General features: G+C 40.7%; 1 protein-coding gene across 4 annotated transcripts in view; it reads left to right on the top strand.

The window, feature by feature from the left end:
• Positions 1–19,182, top strand: part of PRKG1 (protein kinase cGMP-dependent 1) — an 860,241-nt gene that overhangs the window by 331,616 nt on the left and 509,443 nt on the right. For all 4 annotated transcript variants that reach the window (XM_074959000.1, XM_074958999.1, XM_074959001.1 and 1 more), the window contains exon 3: positions 9,816–9,929. In XM_074959000.1, coding sequence (XP_074815101.1) covers positions 9,816–9,929 — 114 coding nt within the window. The remainder of the gene's footprint in view (positions 1–9,815; positions 9,930–19,182) is intronic.

The following is a 19,182-nucleotide window of genomic DNA, read 5'->3' as shown; positions in this document are numbered from 1 at the left end:
GTAGCTCTGCAGAAACTCTGCAAAATCCTCTAATAATCCTGCAAAACTCTGCAAGGCTGTACCAAGTATGTACTTTCACATTCTGAATTTTTTTGGAGAAGCACTGGAAATTGTGACATTTATTAACTGATCAGGTGGAATAACAGTACAGTAAAAGCTGTGTTATCTGGCACTTTACCACCCAGAAAGCTCTAGAAACCAGCATTTCAGATATCCATTAGAAGTCTGGTTGGCACGGGGCTGGCAGGCTCCCTGCCTGGCTCTGTGTGGCTCCCCGGAAGTGGCGACATGTCCCTGCTACTCCTAGGTGGTGGAACAGCCATGGGGGCTCCTTGCGCTGCCTCCACCCGCCCCAAGTGCTGCCTGTGGGTGGAGGCAGCGTCTCCGCCTTGGAGTAGCAGAGACATGTCTCCAATTGCAGGGAGCCGTCCAAGGTGAGTGCCTCCCGGATCCGGCACCCCAAACCTACTCTCACATCCAAACTCCCTCCCAGAGACTGTGCCCCAGCCCTGATCCCCATCCCGCATTCAAACTCACTCCCTCCATTGGTAAGTATTACTCTTAGTTAACTGGAATTTTTGACTACCCAGCATCCCCCCATTCTCCCAACATGCCCGATAACAAAGCTTTTACTGTACATGCTCTCAAACCACTCCAACAGACTAGAATAAAATACATCTTGGAAATAAAGATTTTAATGCAGTTATTAAATGAAAAATTTCCAAAAGCTGTGTGCCTAAGGCATAGACCATGAATACCAGGAGTGAAATTCTGGCCCATTTGAAATCAGTGGCAAGATCCACACATTTCAGTTAGCCTGGGACTTCACCATTGGTCTTCTATGCATTCTGCTGTATTCTACTATACATTCTAACATTTCCACTCATCCCTCTTTATTATGTATGTTGATGAACACATTGTTTATTGGGTATTTGGCAGTGGATGATTTACAGGGCATAATCAGTGGCAAGTATTAATAATCTGGTTTGAGTAACACAGTATCTTTAGACTTTCATTTCCCCTTTCACATTTACAGCATTGACATACAATTTATTTCCTGCTGTTATGTTAGGACCTGCAAAATTGTGCACCCCATGCTGTACTGATCCACAGTAACTGGAAAACAGCTTCCCAAGAGAATTCCATAGAGCCCTCCTAGGCGGCTACAACTGTGTTGTGTGCTAATAACATGGGTGATGATGCTTGAGACTGCTGCTGATTATAGATTGAGGTTTCTTTTGTGGTGATTGTGAAAGATTTGGTCTCAGTATTGCAGGTTTATTCTACTACCCAGGATTATTTACACATGTGGGATTGAGGCAGCTTTTGAAGAAAATGTGAGTCTATCCATAGCAGTTCTTCCAGTATTAAGCTGCTTTTCTACAAAAGGGACATAGAAGAGATTGTTTTTCTCTTTTGGGCAGGTTGTTTCTAATCTTCTAAAGCTCTGCTCTGCAACCGCTCTTCTCTGCAATGGCAGCCTGGCTTCAGTGCATGATAGCAAACTTAAGTGAAATTAGATTTAACTGTTTTTATAATCTAAAGGAAAGACACACAGCAATTTGTTTGAGAAACTGCGACAAATAAAATGTGGATTAGGTGCTGATGCTGCTCTCTGTGGTATTTACTGTACAATACATGGAGGAGTTATCACAAGAAAGGTCTGCTTTTGTCAATTCATTGCTTTCCTGTAAACAAAATATGTGGTAAATGTGAACAGCATGTATAAACTTTTTCTGTCTTGGCCTCGGTTTGGATCTTTAATTTCCTTCATTCTACATAATCCTAGATACATAATCTGGCACCATGCCATTATTCATTATTCTTTTTTTTTCTTTTTGTGCTTCCCTACAGAGAACAGCTGCCTTCAGGAGTCTGTCAGTAGTGCATTAAAAGCAAAGCCAAGCCTCGGGGCTGCTGCACCTTTACGTAATTTCTGTTGTCAAGAAACAACGATATGCAACCGTTGTTTTGTTTTTCTTAATTCAGATGACTCTAATAACAAAAGCTACCTGTAACAGTTTATCTTTTCCCCCCTATTTAACGAACACACTCAATGCTGGTATCTCATTGTTAATACAACCTACACAAAGCATGTAAAATACATGATTAAATGAATAACTTGACCCAAACTGTGATTTTTAAGGTGATTGTTTCTATACTTTTTCTCAAATATGAAGCTGAATTTTATTTTGGGCTTGTTTACGCTGTCTGTTAGTGCATGGCAAGCCAAGGAATAACCGTACAGCACTCTAGCTTTTGCTGCACAGTAACTGCCTGCATGTACCCTGCTACCATGCATTAGAAGTTTTGTAGTTCACTTTGGCATATTGTCATTTCAAACAGATCATGGAGATAAGCCATTTCTTGCAATATTTGTTTTAGTTTTACGTCGTGTAGTTTATTTGAATAGCACAGAACTAAATACACTCTGAGATTTCGATATGAGTTCCACCTTATCAATTGCACAGCAGTGGAACCACAAGACTGATTCGTAGTTTGAGGATTTATTACATAAATACACACATGTAAGCAGCCAGTATGCATGCACAGGAGTGATATACACAAAGAAGCTATGTGTGCCTATCCTAAGCTCTAACACTTTAAGAATAGATGTGTTTTTTACACAGTTTTTCTTGAATTTTTCAAAGTATCATGAAGGGCATGTTGGTTCTTCATTAAACACAGCCTCCATTGTATTCAACTGTGGACCAGAAGTTGATATATTCAAGGTGTGTGTGTGTGTGTGTGTGTGTGTGTGTGTGTGTGATTGATGCACAAATCTGTGCACACACGAGTGTGAATATGCTTGTTTGAGATGGCCATTTGACTCATGCATGACTCAGTGGAGGCCACTGATTTAATGTAAGCAAAAAAGTGTTACATTCATGTAAAGTCAAAATTGGCAGAGGTGATCAGCTGATTACATCTCATTTGTTTGTTTATTGTTATTGTTTGAGAACAATCAAACATGAATTCTAAATACCAAACTTAGGTGCAACAAAAAACAAAACAATTCAGTAGGGTACTTAAGCGAGTGCTTAACTTTAAACATGTGAGTAGCTCCGTTGATGTTAATGAGATTACTCTCATGATTTAAGTTAGGCATGGGCTAAGCACCTTACTGTATCAGTGCCTTGGAAAATGTCCATGTACTGTACGTAATACAAAAATAATCTGAAATAATAGAAATAAAATAGCATTTATTCTCACATAAAAAGTTTGCTTTAAAAAGATAGGGTTGAAATTACATTTAATTGGAATCCAACTCATACACCAATTATCCAAAATAACACTTTTGGTAGAAAAATTGTACACCTTTAAAAATCACCCAAACATTAAAGTCTGAAAAAGAACAGATTCCCCCTTCATTGCTCACTATAAACCTCATTCAATTTATACTGTCCACCCCAACTGAACATCAACCACTCCATGCACACATTTTATTCCATAATAGAAATATTTGGTTGATGTTTACTGTTGAATTATTTGTTAACTATCTAAAAAGGAAATGGTACATTAAGTTATGTCAGAGTTCTATATGTTTTCTTGTAGCGTGAGATGTTGATAGAACAGAATAATAATATGGATAGTATTGGAATGATTGTTCTGCTTGTTCTGAAATGTGTGTGTTTATAGGGTGGCTTAGGTTTATGTAAATGTATGTAGATTTTGTATTCTTGAAGTAGATGCAGCCATGTATTCCATTTATGTGCCGGTGCACAGAGCACACGGGAGTTGCCTAACAGCATCCCTATACGGGCAGTACTGCCCAGACTCACTCATTTCTTTCTCACCACCCATGGTGAGAGTTCATACTCTGTATGGTGTTTTCACCTCACGCTTTTGGTCTGTTTTCTGATAATTTTTTTTCATGTATATAGTACTTAGTACCTTATGTAAAACTTTGTGTTTAACATAGTATTAGAGTAATTGACTGCCCTGTGCAGTGCCCTCATTGTGAGTTGGGAGTGGGGGAGGCAATGAGGGCATCACAATGAGGTGCTTCTTGTCTCAGTGAAGGATGCATTAAAGACCTGTGCTCCATCTGCAAGTCGTTCACAAAGAGGACTTGTGAGATACTTGTGGCTGAAGCAGCACCTTCTTGAGCAGGCTATGAGACCTCCTTTGGCACCAAGGCCTTTGTCTGATCTGCAGTTGACTTCAAATCCAGCAAGTGATGTTGCTCCACATTTAGGCTGTGGTGTTTTCCCCAAAGAAGATGGCAAGAAAGAAGTCCCATAAAACAAAATTGGGACCATTTCAGGGCTCAGAAAGACTCCTCCTCATTTACTAAGAGGAGCGCTGGCTGGCATAGTACACAATCTGGCACGTAGGATGGAGCAGATCTGTCCAACCACTTCCTGGTATTGTGCCTGTACTCTCAACTCCATTACCAGCCAGGAGGTGTCCATTGAGTCTGGTACTGATGATGCCAGTGCCAATTATTTCCACATTGACAGCATACCAGGAGGCATCAGACCGGCCTTCAACCTGAGCCTGCAGGGTTTATAGGTGCAGCCACGCTTCAACCCTCCATCTGACATCCTTCTGATGCTTGCTTACCTGAGACCTGTGAAGCTCAGCCCCAGTTTGAGGGTCTGCAGCTGAAATCCTTTTTGCCAGTCCCAGAGCAGCTGATTGGCCTGCTGGCCCTCCTTAAGTCAGTAGCAGGAAAAGGTAGCTGTCTGAACAAATTGGCTCCACTCTGTTCTGGACTCTGTGCCCTGTTCTGCTCTCCTGTCTTGATTTCCTGGCATCTGATTTTTGGTTCTGACCCTCCAGTTTGTCTCCTGACTCTGACCTCTTGCTATCCTGACCCCGCTGACTCCTATTCAGGGAAGGGGTTGGAATGGGGGCAGGGAAGGGGTGGGAAGAGGTGGGGCAGGGGCGGGGCCTCACGGAAGGGGTGGAGTGGGGGCGGGGACAGTCAGTGGCGTGGCCCTCGGGCCAATGTACTAGTCCTCATGTGGCCCTCATGGTCATTTGAGTTTGAGACCCCTGGTATAAATCCACACTTAATGACAAAAAGTCCAAGAGGATGGACTTGATGGCAAGAAAGATTTATACCTCTTCTTCCCTGCAGATGTGCTTTGCGAACCAGCAGGTATTGCATCCTAAATAGGACTTTGTTAATTGGGTGGCCATATCTAAACTTGTGGATAAGTTGCCAGAAGCCTCAGCGAAGAGTTTAGGGAATTAATTTTACAAGGCTTATATGATGGCCAAGACCTCGTTGCAGTGGGTTCTGGATGTGGCGGATGCCTCATCCAGAATTAAGAATTGGCTGTGACAATGAGGAGGGCCTCATTGCTGTAGTATTTAGGCATTGCTCCCAAAGTGCAGCAGACAACTGAAGATTTACTTTTTGATGGACGAGTTTTGTTTTCAGAAAAAAAGATGAAACACTGCACTCTTTTAGAGACTCCTGAGCTACTTTGTGTTCTTTGGGAGTATATACTCCAGCTGTGAAGAAACGCCACGATAGGAGCAACCGCAGCAATACCGCTTGCAGAATTTCTTTGGACAGTCCTCCCTTCCTGTAAGGCAGTGGGGCTACTCCAGGAATGGCCACAGATCCCAGAGGAGAATGTCCTCTGGTTCTGGGTTTAACCAGCTGGCCTCCCCCATCCCCCCCACACCCCATCCCCTGGCATTCAGGAAGGGCCCATTTTGACTCGTGTCCTGGACAGGAGTGGTGACCTCTCCTTGTCTGTCCCTTCTTGGGGGACTGGCTGGCTCATTTTTGCTTGGGACTCAATTACCATGAACAACCTGGATTCTAAGCACCGCCAGATTGGGTTATGCCATACAGTTCCTCTCCATCTGTCCTCTCTACCCCCCATACCCCATTCCTCTTCGGGGACCCCTCTTACAAGATTCTGCTTCTCAAGCAGGTTCAGTCTCCAGTGACATTGGGGGCTGTAGAGAAGGTCTGCCTTCAGCATTGGGGATGGGAGTTCTACTCCTGGTATTTCCTGATCCCAAAGCCCAGGGAGGGATAAGAACTATCCTTGATCTCCGTGATCTCAACAAATACATCAGATACATCACCCTAACAACTATCCTCCTTAGCTTTAAATCACAACGGCTGGTTTGCTGCCCTGGACCTTCAGGATGCTTATTTCCACGTAGCAATCCTTCTTAGTTTCAGGCAGTTACTCACGCTCGTCATGGCTGGCCAGCACTAGCAGGACACTTTGCAGCCTTTCAGTCTGTCTTGCACCTCCTGGATTTTATCAAGTGTATGATTATGATAACAGCATATCTCAGGAAGAGGGGAATTCATATCTTCCTGCATCTGGATGAGGGAAAAGTCCAGAGAAGAAGTCCTCTGTCATGTTCACTTCACGCTATGCCTACTTGATCATCTAGGCCTAAACAGTGGGAAGTCAGCTCTGGTTCCAACTCAAAGAATTGAGTTAATTGTGACCCTGCTAAACTTAAGCTCAAGAGCAATTCTACTAGCTGAGCAATTCCAGGCAATTTGCCACCTGTGTCTGGAGCTGCAGTCTTAACCCTAAACCACAGCTGGGTAGGCCATATGATTGTGTGAACACAAGTAGTCCAATATGCCAGGCTGTGCCTGCATCCTCTTCAGATGTGGCTAAAATCAGTCTATCATCTGATTCATCATCCCTTGCACAGGTCCAACTTCCCCGCCAGTCCTGGACTCCCTACTGTGACAGACAATTTACAATGTATGCGAGGGCATTCCTTTCAGTCAGTTCCCACCAGCCAGGACTATGGTCACCGATGCCTCCTTACTAGGTGAGGGACAGAATCTGGGATCTCTGACAGTTCAAGGCCTGTGGTCAGAACAGATCTTTGAGCTTCATGCCATCTAGAATGCTTGTCAGATCTTTGATGATCACAGCAGGAACTTAGTTTTCATACTCTCCGACAATACCACTGTAGTGAGTTATGTGAACAGACCAGGGGGAGTAGACTCCAGTGTGCTGCAACAAGAAGCAATCAAGACTTCCTTTCTTGCTTCAGGGAAAATATTATTTCTTTGCTAATCATTTACTGGGGAATCAGAATCACCTGGAGGTTCACCTCAGCAGAAATTTCCACCTGAATCACTAGTGGTCTCTGAAGCCCCGTGTCCTGCAGACCATTTTTCAGTTAGGGGAATCCTGATGATTGACCTGTTCACCATGAGAGATGACAAGAAAGGCTGTTGTTTTGCTCCTGAAGAGTTTTCAGTCCAAGCTCCTTGACTGATGCTTTTCGCTTGAGCTGAGAATCAGCACTACTGTGTGGTTTCCCCTCCCATTCTGATCATCCCACAGGCATTTCTCAAGCTGAACTTGGACCATGTCAAGCTCTTTCTCATTGCTCCATCATGGCTCAGGCAATGTTGGTTCTCCAGTTCCTCATGTTATCAGTTCAGCTCCTGTATCCCTTCCCCTTTTACCCCAACTTCCCGACTCACTGTCCCAGTCAGGTTTTGCATTCAGCTCTCTGCAATCTCACAATGTGGAAGCTGCATGGTTTGATGAGGAAGAGCTTCTGAACATCGTTCCTATCTGGAAAATCTTGCTTAATAATAGGGTGCTCTTATTGGGCCTGATCACAAGTTACCTTGGCCTGTTATTACACAATAGTCCGGATGGAGCTAGTAGTGAGCTGTCCTTGACTGGCCGGGCTGGCTTGCAGCCACTCCAACTGGATAAAGAAGTGAAGAGATAAGCAAGGCCCAAGAGTGTTAAGTGTGGGAATAGAAAGCAATAGTGTTTCCTGCCAGAGCCTGCTTGTGGATGTGTATGCCCCCGAGAAAGAGATGATGATAAAAATGGCTATGAGAATTGCTTTAGACGAACAGACTCACCTGCGGACCTTGGCTATGTGGGTGCCCAGGAATTCCCCATGCTGGAGCAGTGCCTGCTATGAGCCCTCAAGGGCAAGCTAGAGGGTCCGGGATTGTCTGTAGCAGAAGGGGCATAAGCACTGATTCTTGCTTGCCTGCTTGCGTGCTGGAAAGCATGTATTTAGTAACGCGTGAAGGCTGGGTAGCTTATTGTATTTTGACAATAAAACCGGTTATACTTACATCTGGTGTGGCTTCATTGAGTGTATCTGAGCCCCCTTTTGGCATGGCAGCTCTCGATCACAGCAGCCTATTCAGCCAAGTGGAAGTGGTTCTCAAAGATGGGCAGTGTAGATTTTGTGAAAAGAGACCATTAAGATCATCTGGTCTGACCACCTGCAAAACACAGACCAGAGGATTTTATTCAGTAATTCATGAGTGATGAAGAGTTGAATGGCAATATGGAATTGTCTATTCATTCATAGAGTTTAAGGCCAGCAGGGACCACTAGATCATCTAGACTGACCTCCTATATATATCGCAGGCCACCACCACCACCCAGCATCTGAGCACTTAACCCAACAACCAAAATTAGACCAAAGTATTATGACATATAGAAGAGTAGACTATTATGTGTCACAGGCAGAGAATGGGAGGGAGCAAGGTGCACCAATGCCTGAGGCCCCCACAAAGGCAGGGAGATGATTAAGTGAACTACTCAGATAAGCTGGGCAATAATAATTTCCTCATTATTTTTTAAAGGTTTAGAAGTTTTGTAAACTGTGTAATATTTTTGCAAGGGTACTATATATTGATTCCCATAAAATTCACATTCAACCTTAACTGTGTTTTAATGACCGGGTGGGGGGAATGCGATGTAACTTCTCATATAAATTATAGTTCATGATGCCACTCATGCCTGTTGCACCAGAATTTTCATGATGCATATGAAATTTCACTAATTCTTGCCAGCAGACATTCTGTAGAAAGGCTTTTGCCTGTGGAATTGGGGGGAAGAAAGCTACATTTGTAGAACCCTACTCCAGAAAGAGAGCAATAGTTAAGGAGTGTGTGTGTGTGTGTGTGCGCGCGTGTGCATGCGTGAGTGTGTGTGTGTAGGTGTGGTTGGGGTTTTTGGTTGGTTGCGTCTTTTTTTCTTCAGTATTCACTGGTGTCTTGTTTCCCTTTCTTGTGAGCTTTTGTCTCACTATAAATGGCAACACTGGGCATAATAACCCATGCATTTCCCCCACATTTTACTATACTTACTTTTCATGTTGTCCCTTATGAATCGTACTTCAACACTATTTTTAAACCAGTATGCATATAGTAGGTGATGTGGCTGTTTTCTTTCAATTTTCCTCCTCTGGCAGTCTTTTCTCTGTAATTGTTCGAAGAATATAAATTGGCACTGACCTCCTTTCTTTCTCTGCAGCCCTTTCTTTTAAATACTCCGTATATTCCTACTATATGAGTACTGTTGGTAAGCAGATAAAGCAGACTTGCCCGAGAAAGAAAAGATACTCTAAGATGTGAATTAAATAATGACCATGAGTCAAAGTAATTTTCCTTTTGATGATAGCTGCCTTATTCATGGATGAATGTTTCCAAGGATTACTTTTTCTGTTAAAATAGAGCAAAATTAGTCAATATGTTTTTCATGTATGATGATAAACGTGAATCTCCTGATTTTTAATACAAAACATCTGAGAGAATTTCACTTGAAAGGCTTACGTAAAATAAACTACATATTGTTCTAGTGTGCCATTAAGCTTTTGTCTCCATTAAGAAACTTCAATAATCAATACCTCTTTATAAGCTTTATTTATAAAATAATTGTTTCCAAGGATTATGATATAATTCCCTTTCTGTAACATACTTTTAAATAAGTTTTAGAATTAAAGGGTTCTGGTACTCTCAATTACATTTTATCTAGAACAAATTTTCAGAACATAGCTGAGAAAGAAGCTTGCAACTTAAAATGGAATTTTTTCCCCCACAGATGGAAAGGTTGAAGTGACAAAAGAAGGTGTGAAACTGTGTACCATGGGACCTGGCAAAGTATTTGGGGAGCTAGCCATCCTTTACAATTGCACCCGGACAGCAACTGTCAAAAGTAAGACAATTTTAGAATTTAAAAGCTTCAGAATATTTACACAGCTATTAATGCTTGACTTGAGTACACTTAGATCAGTTATCAGTTTCATAGGGGGGTCTTGACTGAAAAACATTATTAAAATATTTCAGTTTTATTAATTCAGTCCCCTTTTTCCAAATTTTGGATATTTGTAGCATGGATATGTTGTACCCTGGTATGTGTTTCATTCTTTGCATTTCAGCAGAGTTGAGGTTTTCTTTGCTGGAAGGACTTTATAAAAAAGAAAAGCCAAGTTTCTAACTTCTTAAGTTGTGTTGTGTCTGCAATACATATTCCTCCACTCAAGCTCTTTAAACTCATGAAAATGAGAGAATATTTTCCCATATGAAACAAAAGGAACTTCAGTAATCAAGTTGTCACCGAAGTATAATGAACGCTCCCTCTTCTGTATGTTGGGGAGGCTGATGGCAGCTAATAGATACAAACTGTTTTGGCATCGTCCACTTTATCATTCCATTGTTTCACTTTCTACTTCTGCTAGGAAAGTCCGACAATGAGCTTCACTGACAGTGATTTCATTTGTTTGGTTTGAACCCCTGATGAAGCTGCTTGTTTTATGCATTAATTTAAGTCTTTTTATGATGATTATTCAGTGCACTATGAATTTGAAGAAGAAAGGAAGAAAATGTCTCACTTGTGCATGACATTCATCTCCGACTTTGTTCTAGTAGAAACATCCCACATTTGTGTTGTGACTTACTTTAGCTCATACAAGAGTGCAGCCTGTGGCTAACTCAGTGCCTTCTCTTGCTACATTCTGAGGGTTAAGCAGGGGCCCCAAGGATCAGAAGTTTGATAACAAAGAGTCTGGCTAGGAGAGCAAAGACTGAGATAATCATACCATGTGACTTCAGGTCTTAAAAACGTGGGTAGTTCTCTTTCTAAGGTTACCATAGGATTTAGTATCTCCGTAGTCTCCCATTGCACTCCAGACCTCCCATTGCGCTCCAAGACACATTCTCAGCCAAAGACACAGTGTGGAGCCAAACATGGCTTTGGTATTGGGATGGACGCAGAATGGCACGTTCTTGTCTTTATTTTCCCCACTCCATGGTGATGTATTATATGATGAGGATGCTGGAACTTCAAATGTGGTTGCACCAGATAAGAAAATGTCCAGTAGCTTACAGGTTTAGCCTTCAGAAAGAATTCTATAAGAATTGGAGATACGTATTTTTCTGGACAGGTCAATTTCAACTCTATGAAATAGCTGGTTAATGTATATTGGAATGCCCCTGATTCTAAAAGTCCTTTTTTCACAACACAAGCTGACAAGCAACTGGGTGGTGCTCATTCCCATGTTAAATTCAGTTGCCATTTTCCATTTTTCCTCTGTAAAACAATGTGTTCTAGGAACATGCTGTGCAAAAATGTGTTGAGAGGTGTGAGGGAAATTTTTACTTCATACATGAGACCTTTTTAAAAAAAATGTGTCATGTAAAATGAGATTACAGGAGGTCATTCAGACTTGTGTTCACACATTCAGAACCAGGGATGGTAAAATACACTGACAGCCCTTTCTGATCTTGAAAATAAGAGGATGGTGATGACCTGTGAAATATAGACTCACAAGGTTTCTATAAGAGATAACAAATAAAGAATACTTTCGTTTTAAAGACTATCTTAAGGCAGTGGTGGTAGATAGGTAATTGGAAGAATATGGAAGAAAAAGGTAATATAGAAACCAATGAGACATGTCAGACTCTATGTGGAAGAAAAAAAATTGAAAATGCCCAGCCTAAAAAAAAAGCAGAATTATGGCAGAAATAACAGAAAGGTAAAGGTAGTTAAATGTCCTGGAAAACCAATGCTCTTCACAGTCACAGACAATGTGGCCCAAGTAATTGGTGATATGTCATTGCAAGAGAATGGGAATGAGAAGAAGACAATGAATTTCTAAAATAGAAAATAAGGAGATAGTTGTTTGTTTGTTATTATTAATGTTGACTTTTGTATGCTGTTCATTTCCAGCCAGCAAATGAACAGACAAGAAAACAGTAACTGTATTGCTAGTCATTGTTTGTTTTATTATACTTATTATTTCTCACTCTGTCCTTTCTCATTAGCCTTCTTCTAAACTGTTGATTGGTGCCTAGTTGTAACTGCATCTTTCTTTGCTTATTAAATTAGGGGCACTAGTAAGGTCGGTACTATTGCCACCCTGAAAGACTTTTTCCTTAAGAAAGAAGTAGGAAGCATTATTATTAAGCATTCTCTTGCTTTCCCACTGGCATATTAAAATGGTAGTAATTATGCACCTTCTTCTGTAGGCAGCTGTTGTGAATGTAATCTCATTTAGAATGCTAACAAGTGACTTTAATGCAATTTCTCTCTCTCATTATTGCACTAGTAAGTGAGTAGCAGTCATGACTATAATCAGCTCTATATCCTTTCAAGTCTAGTGACATGTGAGGTCACCATTTGACTTTTTTGGAGCCATTTTGGCTAGACCTACATGTATATATCCACGATTTTGAGGTGCATGGAACAGTTTAGGAGACATTATTGACTAATAAAGTTAAATTATAACAATAGCCACTGACAATCTTATTAAAATATCTGTGAGTTTTTTATTTTTTCTGTGTTTAAACAATAAGTAAACATACTTGTTAAAACTCTAGAAAGTTAAGTGCTAGTAAAAATAAGTCTGAGGGGAATGATTCAGCTGAAACAAGTACCTTGGAGAGTAAGTTGCTAATCCTTTATTTGAGGAAGTAGGTTGACTGAATAACTGTGATGAAAGTAAACATTCATCTGGTTTTACTGATGGTGATTATAAAATATACCAAGGGACATATTTTGTCTTTTATGAAAAAAAGTTAAAAGAAAGACTTTCTGTTGTAAACCACTGTTCCCATGCCTCTCCCTCCTCCTATTCAGGACCTCAAACTTAACCATGAGCAGATTAAATTTGGCAGTCCCAACCATACCAGAAATAACTACTTATAAAATTTGTAAAAGCAAATTTTAATAAGAGGTACAACACTTTAAATACACTCACACATGAATGTGATGAATGAACCTGTCTTACTGATGAAAGGTGTTCCGCGGCTGGTTAAAATAGGGAAATAAACAGATTTAAGTCTCTTGTGATCAACTGGTGAATGCAATTCTTTTTTTCATCACTTCCAATTAAAAGTAACTTGACTTGCGATATAAAAGAAAGAAATTGTGATGAAAATGTTCAAGGCTCTGACAACTAAATCTAGGCATTCCTTCAGCAACAACCAAAATCTGCTGATTTCCTAGCTAGATAGAGAATTGCAGGGAGCTCTCACAGAAGAGGCCTGTCATTTTGTCTTGCCATGGCCCAGACTTAAATTATAAAGACAGATGAGACTACTATGATCATCTAGTCTGACCTTCTGTATACCACAGGTGATAGGACTTCCCCGAATGAATTTGTTTGTACTATAGCATATCTTTTGGGGAAAAAACAGCCATTTAGATTCTCCATTACTGGAAACGTTTATCACAATGCTTGGTAAGCTATTCCAATGGCTAGCTATCCTCATTGTTAAAAATTTACTCTTTACTTTTAGTCTGAATTTGTCTAGCTTCAATTTTCAGCCACTGGAACTTGTTATACTTAAGTGTGGTGGAATGAAGGGTCATCTATGCTCAGATATTTTTGTTCTTTATGTAGGTCTGTGATCAAGCCACCCCTTAACCTTCTCTTTGTTTAGATAGACTCAAGCAGCTCAACTTGTTTATAACAATAATGCATATTTTCTATTCCTTTAATAATTCTTGTGGCTCTTCTTTGAAACCTCTCCAATTTGTCAGCATCCTTCTTGAATTATTAGCACCAGAACTGGACATAGTATTCCATTAGTGGCCATGCCAGTGCCAAATACAGAGGTAATATAACCTTCGTAATCAAGATTCTTCTATTTATACATCCAACGATTGCATTAGCTCTTTTGGCTATGGATTTGCACTGGGAGCTCATGTTCAACTGATTATCCACCAAGAGCCCCAAGTCCTTTTCAGAGCCACTGTTTTCCGTGACAGGGTTCCACCATCCTGCAAACCTACATTGTTTGTTTGTTCTTAGATATGACTTTATTTAACCATATAAAAACACACATTGTTTCCTTGCATCCAGGTTACTGAGCAACCTGGAAAGCCCTATATCAAAGACCTATCCTCTTTATTATTTACTGTTCCCGCAATCTTTGTGCCATCTGCAACATTTATCATTAATGGTTTTGTTTTCTTCCAGTTCATTAATAAAAATATTAAATAACATAAGACTAAGAACCAGTCCCCGTATGACACTGCTAGAAACACCTAATCAGTGCTGCTAAGTAAACATCAGATTGAATGAAGGTGTGATTCACTGGGAAAATAGTCCTAAGCAGGGTCTGAAGTTCCCTGGGCTGCTGATGAGATTTCCTGATCATTCTTGACTGGTTATTCAGTTCCCTCATGAAGTCTGAAGCAAGAAGAAATTAATCCCTTTCTTCCTCGTGCTCAGTATTACCAATTTCCAAGCTGTCTGATGAATGCTTCTACCCCATTATGCATGAACCGATCATTCATATTCTGTCCTGAGAGAACAGCTCCACTCGTTAGATGTCATCAAGGTAAGCTAAGCATGCCACCCAAGATAAATTATTGAAGGTTTTAGAAAGGGTTGATAGTTGATCATTCAGAGAAACGAGCACGTGTACTCTGAATTCAGAGTGTCAAACTGGTACTTCATCTAATAAGTGCCACCTCACATTAGTATTACAGGAGTTGCAACTGCAGGAAACTCATGCCATTGCAGAGCAATTTAAACTGTCCAGAATTCATTGGATGACCTTTATTGAAGCTCACTAGTAGCACACATTTTTAAACACTTTCTTAGAAGCACAAGCCTGATGGTCTATGAAACAGTGAAACTATGAGACATAGGTACAATGTTTGAGATCTGTGTAATAAGGATTTTGTTCTTAGTTGTTGCATTGGCACCATGCATGGGCACTGCACCACATCACTCCGGCTGAAAGTGAGAATCTTTGACTACTCCATGAAATGTCCTGAATCTGCATTCACCTGTTGTGTGTCCTAGCATAAAAGAGGATATTGTCTTCAGTAGAAACACCAGAAATATACCTCACAAGGGCAGGCTTAGCACCAGAGCCTTCAGTTGACTGACTTATCAAGATAATTTGCTGAAAAGTCACTTTTCCTGAGAATTGAAAGCTGTTGTTCTTAGACATCCTTGGTCATCTTATTAATAAGACATGAAAGTATAATCAGCAAAGTAAGTGTTTTCAGTTTGGTAGATATTTTATGCCTCCAATAGCTTTTAAAGTCATATCTATTGTGCAGGAAAGGATAAGAGCTTTTGAGAGGTGTGCACCTTACGTTGAAGCTATTTGTAGAGATACCGGCTCAGTTGCCTGAAATATATGTGAATATTGACATTTCCAATTTGAGAAATCTAGTCTTTTTTTTTTTCTCCAATGTTTTCCATGACTGATGTTTGGTCTCTAAATATCACAATATCTTTGAAGGTTTCCTACTCTTGGCATCCAGCAGTTCAGAACACACTATGGTTTCAAATCAATTGTTGTATAATCAGTTTTCATTATATTTCAACATTTTTCTTTTTTTTCCTTTGAGCTGGCATTGGGACAAGTTGCCACTGTCCTTTTCACAAAATGTCCTACCTTCTTTGAATGAGAATAAAGTTCCAACAAATATTCAGTTGCATATGCAATGCAGTCATGTAATGCTCAACAGCACCTTGGGGCCTCATGTGTTGATAGGTCACAAAATGTGAACAGTCTCATCAAGTTTCTTTGTATGGATACTTCCACTTTGATTTTGTCCATAATAATGTTATTAATGGGGCTACATTCTGTGTTAGTCTACACTGATCCATTAGTGAGGATTCTCAGTTTACAGTATAATGGCCTTAAAGGGGTAAACCATTACAGAGCTTATGTATCTCTTTAAAAATAGCTTAAGATGCATTGAATTTATATTTTTTTGCAGGCAATCTGGGACACTACTTACCCTACACATTTTAGTCGCAACCAACATATTGGGAAAATCTAATCTAAGGGAACTACTACAGATATTTCTTTATTCGATTAATATTTAGCACAATATTGTGAAAGTTTAAAGGAGGGTAGGTTTTAGTCTTAAGGATGAGAGAAGAAATAGGGTCTTTTGCACTCCACCAGCATAAGCTGGCTGTAGTGGTAATTTAACCAATGTAAGGGTGAACTGCCTTTTGGTGGCACAGAGCTAGAACAGGGGCACTTATAAAACTCAATATCCATGTTTCCAATGAAGCAGAGAAAAGGGAGTTTAATCAAGATATCCTGTGCTATTCTAAGCCTCAGATGCAATATTGGTCCCTTGTAGCTGTGGTAGCCAAACATAACTTACAGCATCGTAGAATAGCTCAAAAATGATGAAGGAGTAATGGCCGGCACAGAGCACCATCAGAATCCAGGGAGTGCTATGGAGAGACTTAAGCTATTTTTGACCATCACCCTAAGACTTATGTTCTATACAGAGGATCTGGCCTATTGAATTCAATGTACCAAGATCATTTTGACTTCAGAGGAGATGTTGGCCAAATTAGACCGTTTTATTGGGAAAAAAATCATTTGTTCTCACAACCTAAGGTACAAAATTTAAGTTAGAAATTAGGTGAGGAAGCAATGATACCATAAACTCTTCCTAAAGAAAAGGAAATTATGCCAAAAATTTTAAAATAGGAGTGTGAACAAGCTCCTATATCCATACTTAAGTGCCTAAAGTATTAGTGTCCAGATTGAAGTTTTGATACCCAACAGCTCCTATTGACCTCAATGGGTACTGCTGAGTGCTTGGCACTTTTGAAAATCTGGCCATTTATTTAGATACCTAAATATGATTTTGGAAGCCTAATTTTAGGCTCATAATTTTGAAATTTTTCTTTTGGTTTGCAAATACTAGAGCAAAAAGAGGATGTGGAGAGTCCCCTTTATATGTCTCCAAGTGTGTCATTATCATGGTTTTTCTCAAGTACTTTGCTGGCCCATGATTTCACTTTCACCACAAATACCTCTAAAGCAAAACTGACTACTCTTCTTATATTGTGTTTCACTCAAAGTTCTTTCAAGGCCAAAATACAAAACTTGAAGCTGCAGACAGCTGAAAGTAGAAACATAGCAGAAAGGACTGAACTTCAACAGTGTTTGCCTTCTCCCCTTGTTCCTTGAAATCATGAGAACTCATGTTGAAATTACCAACCTGATCCTAGTAGTATGCCAGAATAAAGGGAAAACAGCCCCGGTTTTTAGTTTCTGCAGATATGCATCGCTCTATATTTGGTAGTCACTTTAACCCTCTGCATGGAGCAATGTTTTTCACAGATAGACATCTGATCACCTATATATCCTACATTATTATTGCATCATCTACATGGGAAACTACTTTAACTTCTTAAAATGGTAACAGTTAAAACTGTAGTTTCAGGTCACTCAGAGACCACATTGTTTGCAGGAATAATTCTAAAAAGAGCATTTTAGTATTTTATTAGTATTCTACATAGCAAATGTAGATTTTTTTTGTTTGTTTTATTTGTAGCTACAATACTTATGCCAAATAAATATATTCTAAGGAGCAAGATAGCAATAGGATTCTTAATATTTCACTCCAGAATTGCCGGCTCAAATTTGACAGATTGAGATGGTGACTAAGAGGTCTTGTCCCCTACAGACTGTTCAAAATGAGCAGGTAGACAAGTGTCTGCACCACAAAAACACCATTGCAACTGACGCTAATCAGCAATCTTGCTGGCAGATCCAACAGAGGACGAAGACTGGGTATGTTATTGGTTGGTATGAATAAGCCTACTCATCTCCAAAAGTAGCTTGCCAAATCATGAGAAAGCAAATTGGTGCAGTAGCTTGCACTGTCCATGTTGTACTTGCTTCATGACTTTGGATTTCTGACTGGACCAGAGACCGTTACAATGCTGTTTTCTTCACATCCTTTTATAACCCCACTTCCTCCAAGCTATTTCTGCCTACTGCTGAACAATACGTAGTGGCTTCCCTTTGCACCTAACCTTATAAGTTAAGTTGTTGTATGAGGCGAAGAGCTACTAAGTGGTTGTACATTTAAGCATCTCTGAACTCTGTTCATCAGCTGAGTGTTGGAACAAAACCAGAAGTCAAAATTCAGTTGTTGTTTAGAGAGGTATTCCATTGCTCTTCCAATACCAGCAACATATGCAGCTATTAGCAGAAGCAGGCCAGGATTAAATAATTTTGGAGTCTAATGCATTATGGAAATGACCCCCATGCATACTTTACATAAACTAGAAAGCAACGCATCCTTTCCCCACACATATGGAACCTTTGAGCACCAAATACCCCTACAACCCTGCACCAGCCCCCACTTATCCTGACAGCCCACATGCACATCCCAGCTGCCCTGACATACACCCTGCTCACCAGCCCTTCACCCTGCAGCCCTCCAACACCCCCCATTCACCCCATAGCCCATGAACAACTCATTCTCAGCCCCCCACTGACTCATCCCCATTCATCCCCACCTACTTTGCTCAGAGCTCCACTCCTGCCCTAAGCTAGGGTGGCTCCACTTTCTCCCAGCACCAATCCTGCACTCACATGGCCCCAAGCCACTCGGGTTTGGCATGGCTGCCCCCATCATGCTGGAGGAGTGGCTGGCCCAAACTTGAGTGAGCAGTGTTGCAACCCAACACAGTGGTTTGGCCTGGCTGCTCCTCCATCATGATGATGATGGGGAGAGGGCCAGTGAGACTAAGCCAAATTTGAGTAAGTGGTTGTGTGACACATGGTGTCACAGAGCCAATCAGTTTTTTCATTAGCTTTTGTTTTGTTTAGTTGTCTTCCCTCCCCACAAGTCACTGGGGCCTCCTGAGATAGGGGCACTGTGTAAGAACACCAAGTACACATTGGTTAATCTGGGCCTGAGCAGAAGAATGTGATTTGAATGAAAGGGATTCAGGGAAAGTCATGTGGAAAGACTCCTGGTATAGACACACCTTGGCTGCACAATCAGCCCAGTCGCTCTCAACTCAGTCACATGCTGAGCTACATAATTCAAAGCCACCCAGAAAACCAGTTGGAAGGACAACATAGAACAATGAACTCCTGTATTACAGAGTCATGAACCTTGGATACAAGCAAGATAGTGTCCTTGAGGGGGATGGAGTGTATGTAAGAAAGAC

This window comes from Natator depressus, chromosome 7 (assembly GCF_965152275.1).
Source record: "Natator depressus isolate rNatDep1 chromosome 7, rNatDep2.hap1, whole genome shotgun sequence".
In the NCBI taxonomy this organism is placed as follows: Eukaryota; Metazoa; Chordata; order Testudines; family Cheloniidae; genus Natator; species Natator depressus.
This window is presented reverse-complemented; position numbering and strand designations above follow the sequence as displayed.